We start from the raw sequence: 6,982 nt of genomic DNA on the forward strand, positions 1-6,982 counted from the left end.
TTCCAGAAGTCTAGACACCAGGGCAAAGGGAGGTCAGAGGGCACCTAGATGCCCTGCAAACAAGAGGGGTCACCATTGACCTCCAGAGCTGTCTCTCCACACTGTCACAGTCTGCAAGGAAAGTGCTGCTGAGGCAGGGGCCTTCCTAGGCCACCATCCTCCTGACCAGCCTCTCTAACTGGTCCTTGGGATGGGATCAACAGTCCTGCCTCAGTCTCAGGCCCTGAGTTCTATCTTCTGTCCTGGGTCAGTTGGGCCACCTGAGAGCGAGAGTGAGGATCTTACAGGTACCCACTCATGCTGCCACCACTCCTTAGCCAGGGGTATTTTCTGGGGGGCTGGGGAGCAGGCCAGCTGCCACCTGGTCCTGGTACCACAGCTGCTCAGCAAGGCCATTGAGCACATGGGCAATGTCGGCCAGCCCTGCACGCCCATCCAGCGTGCGCCCATCAGCCAGCCGCCGCCCTGGCACACTTTTCACTCGAAGGAGGGGCAGTTCCCAGGCCTGTCGGAAGGCTGTGAGGTCCCGCTCAGGCACATCTGTGTGCATGTACTGGTCGAATCTGCAGGAGGGTCAAGGAGCCTGGCCACGCACCTCTACTCCCACCTCATCACATGCAGCCTTCTTCCTCCTCCCTGGAGCCCTAATCTCAGGGTCTAAGGAGGCCACCCTGCCTCCTTTAAGAGAAATCCCATGAGATAAACCCCACACCAGGCAAAGTCAGGGTCCTTGACCCCGTTATACCACACCTTACCAAATGTGGATTCTTGACAATCCCATGGGCCACCCAAAGGATACTTGGAACCAATGACCATCCTGACGGCACCAGGGGCCTCGCCTGCTACTCTGGCCAGCTGTCCAGGAAGGTCTTCGAAGGAGGCACGGTCAGTGAAGGAGAAGAGAAAGAGGAAAGCGTCTGCTTTCTCCTGGCAAGCCTGGGGAGGGAGAAGCTGACAGAGGTGCAGGACTGGGGCTGGACCCTCCTACCAGCTGCAAGGCCATGAGAAGGCCAGCACAGTCCACCCTTGCACATTTTGGGAAACCAAGGCCTAGAACAGGGAATGGCTGGCCCAAGGACAGAGCTGGGCTGGGACTCAGTCTCTAAAGCCAGATCAGAGTCCCATGGCCCCAGGCAGTGACCTCAGCCCATTCATGCCCCACTCCAATTCCTATAGACTAGGCAGGCCCAGCTCAAATGTTTGCACTCAGAAGCCCGCTTCAGACAACCAGCCCCTCCCTGGAGCCCACCCAGGTCCACCTGCCTGCTCACCGGCAGCATGTGATCAAACTTTTTGAGCGCAGATTCCCCACAGTCCCAGAATTCAAAGCGGAACATGACGACACGGTTGCTAGCCTGCAGCTTGGCCGGCCAAAACACCATGGTGGTCTGGATGCCTAGGAAGGGCTGGGGTCAGCCACTCAGCACAGGGGAGGCGGGGTGAAGAGGGGTCAGGAGCCAGGAAGGAACAGGAAGGGATGCATCTTTGTCCCAGGGGACCCAGGCTGAGGGGAAGGCATGGTTCCTCACCTGGGAGAACTCCCAGTTTATTGGAGGAAGCACAAGTGCCCTGCCCTGGAAGAACCCGGTCTGATGAGGAAGGCACAGTCCCAGGCCAGGGGTGTGGGATGGAGACCTGCCCTGGAGGAGCCTCCAGTCTATCAGAGAGATGCAGCCTCAGCCTTAGCCGTGACAAAGCCATTTCACTGGTGGGTCAAGGTGCTTCTGACTCATGTGACCCCATGTGTGTCAGAGTAGAACTGTGCTCCATAGGGTTTTTAATGGCTGAATTTTTGGAAGTAGATCACCAGCCCTTTCTTTGAAGGCCTTTCTTGGTCTGCAGTTGAGCACTTTAATGGGTTGCACTATTTGAGAACCCCAATTAGGTTAGAGGCATTGGGGGTGGGGGCAGTAACTGCAACATGATGCATTAATCATTACAAAAAAGGAAGATTAGCATTTCTTGAGCACCGACTTTGTGCCAGCTCCACACTAGTTACCACCACTGTCTCTAGTTCCAATCTCACAACAACCCCTTGAAGTTAGCATCATTATCTGCATTTGACAGAGGAGCCAATGTAGGCTAAGCGAGATGAAAGGACTTTCCAATGTCAGAAAGTGGTGGGGCTGGGTACAAACTTCAGCTTGTAGGATCTAGGACCAGGCTCCTTCCTCTACCCAGAGAAGGCCTATGGAAGTGGGCAGAGCCCTGGAGGCTGGCATAGGTTGGGGCCCACTCACCAGTGGTCTCATGGTGTACCACAGGCACCTCCAGGCCAGCCAGCTTGGCCACCAACGCGGTCTTGCCCACTCCACTCTTCCCAGACACAAAGATCTTGTAGCTGACGGTGTCAATGGCCACAGGAGGGGGTAGCACTGGTCTCTCCAGCAGCCCTGGGGCAAGAGGCGGCCAGTATAGTCAAGGGGTCAGCTCTGTACTGGCCCCATCAGACCCTGGGTTGGACAACCTCATCTCTAAAGACATTTTCAGAACTAAGCATCCATAGTTCTAGATACTCATCCAGATCTCACAGAGGGACACAGAGGGTGGATGAGCTCCCACAGATCATCAGTTGGGTATTTATTTCTCAGCTATTCCCAACCTGGGTGACTCAATTTACTTGAAGGCTCAATACTTGGTCATGTGCCTGACTGCTCAGACTTAGAACCTACTGTCATCAAGTTGATTCTGACTTTTTAAGGAAGCAGAATGCCTCATCTTTCTCCCATGCAGTGGCTGGTGGGTTTGAACAGTGACCTACTGGTTAGTAGCTGAATGTTGTAACCACTAGACCACCAGATCACCTCTTTCAGTTCCATGTTATACACAGTGTGGTCCCTGTACCAGTAGCATCAGCATCACCTGGGAGCTTGTTAGAAATGCAGAAGCTCAGCCTGCCCCACACCTACTGGGTCTGGTCTGCATTTTAACAGAATCCTCACGAGAAGTTGTGCTTAGGATACTGCTGCGACAGATTCCCCTCAGTGTGGGCTTCCCTCTCATTCTCCAGTCTTCTGAGCTTTGTCTTTCCTGCCAGAGTTGGACTCTTAGGCCAATGCTAGGTCCCTCTGCTGGAAAGCCGGCTGGGCCTTACCTTATGAATTGGCTTCACCCTGGGGCAAAGTGTTTTCTCTTGGAGACAGTGGGGTATGAAAAAGGCTTGCCTCTACTTACTAGGGCGTGACCCTGGGCAGGAGTCCTAACTTCTCTGCATCTGTAAAATGTGTTGATGAGAAAACTAAATGGTGTCTGTGGTGTAAAGTATCCACACGAGGCCTGGCAGAGGGTAAGGAGTCAATGAACAGCATCTCTGGTGTCAGTGATTCCTGGCAGGGTTTTGGTGGTTTCCATGGGGCCCTGGCACTGGTGATGGAATTAGCTCTAGGGAGATTTGAGGGTGGGGACCCCAGGGATAGGGCTTCCAGGGTCCCCAAGGCTCAGGATTGCAGTAGGGCAGATCCTCTCAGCCTTGCTTCTCTGCTCCCTGAAGGGGGCAACAGGTGATACAGGAGTGACAGGTGACAAACTTGGGGGAGGGGGAAGGAACTCACCAAACACCCGCCGGCGGTTCTTGCGCAGGATACAACCCAGGTACTCTTTGCCCTCGGCGCTCTCATGCCAGTTTGGAACAACCACCGAGCCTGGGGTGGGTGGCCTGGCCATGCTGGGGACCCTGACGGGGTGCAGTGGGGCAGAATGCTGAGAGTAGGGGGTGGGGAGAGTGATAACTGTCCAAGGCTGGACCTGCGACGGCTCTCAATCCCCCCTCTGCCTGTCCTGTGGGTCCCAATTCCCTCCGTGAGGGTGAGCAGTTAGAGTCTCACCCTTTTCTCCCGATAAGCTTTCTTTTTGGGGAGGGTGTGTGTGTGCAAGCTCCCTTTCACTGTCCTGAGAGTCACACCCCCATCTTCTCCTTATTATCGAGGAGGTGCAACTCCATAGTCTCGCCTCTCCATTTTGCTCCCTAGGGGACAATCATCCCATTATTGCCCCGGAAAGGATTTACACAGCTCTTCTCCGTTTGTCACCTCCAGGAGGTTACACAGCCCTGCTTCTCCTCTACCTCCTTGATCCCGACTCCCGGACTACCTTGGCTCTCACCATCCGCAGCCTCCACCCGCGGGCTGGCGCGGGTAGAGACTGCTCCTTTAAAAGCCTGCCCGCGCTCTGCAGCTGAACCCGCCAGCTCAGTTTCCGCCCCGCCGGCTTCCGGCTACTGCGCAAGCGCGGAGGCTGCTGCCATGGAGACGCCAGGGGGCGGGATTGCGACACGGGGCGCAGCGCCTAACTTCAGCTTGCTACCACAGCTCAGTGATACCTGGGACAGGGCCTTCCCCTCTAGACCGTGGATCTTCTTCTCCACTGCTCAGGCCAAGCTCGAATCTTTCCTGCAAAACTTGGTCAAATCTCCCCTCCTCCAGCAGCCATCCCTGTCGCCTTGTACTTCAGTTTCCTGTTCCATAAATGGAGGTAACATAGTATTACCTCCTAGGGTAACTGTTGACAGCAGTGCCTTGTCCGTAGAAGAGCTCAGTAAATTTAGTTACTATGGTTGCTATTATTACTCCAATGATTTCTTCTCTATTAACACCCATTAACTGGCCCTTGACGACTAGTTAAGCACCTCAGAGAGGGCAAGGGGCTTGCTCAAGGTCTTACAAATGAATCACAGGTCCTTGGGTGGTACCCTCCAGTTATTCCTTTATTGATGATTAATTCATTCAGTTCATTAGATAGTTCAGTGAACTGTGTTTTATTGATTATGCAAAGGCATTTGTGTGGATCATAATAAAATATGGGTAACATTGCAAATAATGGGAATTCCAGGACACTTATGTGTACTCATTAGGAACCTGTACATAGACCAAGAAACAGTCGTTTGAACAGAGCAAGGGGATACTGCATGGTTTAAAACCAGGAATGGTGTGTGTCAGGGTTATATCTTTCACCATACTTATTCAATATGTATGCAAGCAAATAATCTGAAGCTGGACTATATGAAGAAGAATGCAGCATCAGGACTGGAGGAAGGCTCATTAACAACCTGTGATATGCAGATGACACAACCTTGCTTGCTGAAAGTGAAGAGGACTTGAAGCACTTACTGATGAAGATCAAATACTACAGCCTTCAGTGTGGATTACACCTCAACAGAAAAGAACGATCCTCACAGCTTGACCAATAAGCAACATCATGCTAAATGGAGAAACGACTGAAATTACCAAGGATGTCATTTTACTTGGATCCACAATCAACACCCACGGAAGCAGCAGTCAAGAAGTCAGATGAGGTATTGCACTGGACAAATCTCTGCAAAAGACCTCTTTGAAATGTTGGAAAGCGAAGAGGTCACTTTGAAGACTAAGGTGCGCTTGACCCAAGCCATGATATTTTCAATAGCCTCATATGCGTGTGAAAGCTGAACAATGACTAAGGAAGACTGAAGAAGCATTGCTGCTGTTGAATTTATGGTGTTGGTGAAGAATATTGAATATACCATGGACAGCCAGAAGAATGAACCAATATGTCTTGAAAGAAGTACAGTCAGAATGCTCCTTAGAAGTGAGGATGGCGAGACTGTCTTACTTATTTTGGACGTTATCAGGAGGGACCAGTCCCTGGAGAAGGACGTTCATGCTTGGTAGACGGTCAGGAAAAAAGAGGAAGACCTTCAATGAGGTGGACTGACACAGTGGCTGCAACAGTGGGTTCACCATAACAATGACTGTGAGAATGGCACAGGATGGGACAGTGTTTCATTCTGTTGTGTATGGGATTGCTGTGACTCAGAACTGACATGACGGCACCAAACAACAACTGTGAACCCTGCCTGATCCAGGAAATACAGTGGTGAACAAGTAGTCCCTGCCCCTGGAGCTCACATTTCAGCACTGAGGCTGTGAGCCCTTCTGGGCTATGATCTCTGTCTACTGCTCCAGCACTAGGTACCAGGGCTCTGCTTATAGGGACAAATCTTCTACTGACTCCGCATCTATAAAACGTGTAGATGAGAAGACTGAATAGGAGTCCATGGTGTAAAGTACCCAGCCTTCAGTGGGTCAAAATACAAGATCTAATCTTTATTGAAGACCTACTAAGTGCTAGAGGTGACCTCATTTAATTTTTATAAACAAACTATGCAGAAAATATTACTCCCTTTTCTCTTTTACAATTGAGGAAACTCAGTGATGTCACATGAGTTGTCTGAGGTCACACAGTGCTCAGGGGGAAAAGTAGTCAGACCCAGGGTTACCTGACTCTTAAGTACATACCAACCAAAAGGGCAGCATTTGCTCAAAAATAGAGTTCAGAAGGCAGGAAGGGACAGGAAAGAAGAACAAATGGAAACCGAAGGAGAAGTGGGAAGAGTGCATCGAGGGGATTGCAGTTAATGTAAAGAAACAAAATGTGCATAAATTGTTGAATAGGAAATTAATGTGCTCATGTGCTCTGTAAACTTTCACCCAAACCACAATAAAATATTTAGGGTTAGAAAAAAAAAACAACTCAACTGCCATCAAGTCGATTCTGACTCACAGCAACCACTCCTTGTGTTTCTGAGGCAGTATCTTTAGGGAGGTAGATTGCCCAGTCTTCCTTTGGAGGAGTGGCTGGTGGGTTTGAACCACAGCCTTCTGGTTAGCAGTCAAATGCCTTAGGCACTATGCCACCAGAGCTCCCATCTGGGTTGACTGGGAAGCCAAATGTGCTATGTAAACTTTCACCTAAAGCACAATAAAATGCTCCCAAAAAAAGTACATAATTGCTCAGTCGGGTTGGGTTGTGTGGTTTTATAGCTTTGCCTCCAGCCACTAGGAAGGTTGTTCCTAGTGAAGGTCCAAGTGGCCACAGGGCCATAAGCCCACACATCTTTGTCAAGGCCCCCAGATGTGTTAGGGGGTGGTGAAGGGACGGCCTGCTTACACTGCATGGAGGCAGAAACACAAGAGGAAGAACTGTTCCTGTGGGAGTCTGCAGCTCT

General features: G+C 51.0%; 1 protein-coding gene across 1 annotated transcript; it reads right to left on the bottom strand.

The window, feature by feature from the left end:
• Positions 1-313: 313 nt before the first annotated feature.
• CPLANE2 (ciliogenesis and planar polarity effector 2) lies at positions 314-3,663 on the bottom strand. Its single transcript, XM_007950781.1, has 5 exons — positions 3,552-3,663; positions 2,241-2,393; positions 1,272-1,396; positions 800-936; positions 314-563 (listed from the first exon to the last, which is right to left on the bottom strand). The coding sequence occupies exons 1-5, from the start codon at positions 3,661-3,663 to the stop codon at positions 314-316; spliced, it is 777 nt and encodes a 258-aa protein (XP_007948972.1).
• Positions 3,664-6,982: the final 3,319 nt, after the last annotated feature.

The sequence above is a fragment of the Orycteropus afer genome, unplaced genomic scaffold (genome assembly GCF_000298275.1).
Source record: "Orycteropus afer afer isolate SDZICR_OR568_19922 unplaced genomic scaffold, OryAfe1.0 scaffold00288, whole genome shotgun sequence".
Taxonomy (NCBI): Eukaryota; Metazoa; Chordata; class Mammalia; order Tubulidentata; family Orycteropodidae; genus Orycteropus; species Orycteropus afer.

What these genes read in the sequence shown, in the direction of transcription:
- CPLANE2 (XM_007950781.1), bottom strand. Translation starts at nt 3,663, where the DNA reads ATGGCCAGGCCACCCACCCCAGGCTCGGTGGTTGTTCCAAACTGGCAT. An exon ending in GAACCGCCGGCGGGTGTTTG is followed by an intron (nt 2,394 to 3,551) that starts GTGAGTTCCTTC and finishes CTCTTGCCCCAG; the next exon opens with GGCTGCTGGAGAGACCAGTG. An exon ending in GGTACACCATGAGACCACTG is followed by an intron (nt 1,397 to 2,240) that starts GTGAGTGGGCCC and finishes AGCCCTTCCTAG; the next exon opens with GCATCCAGACCACCATGGTG.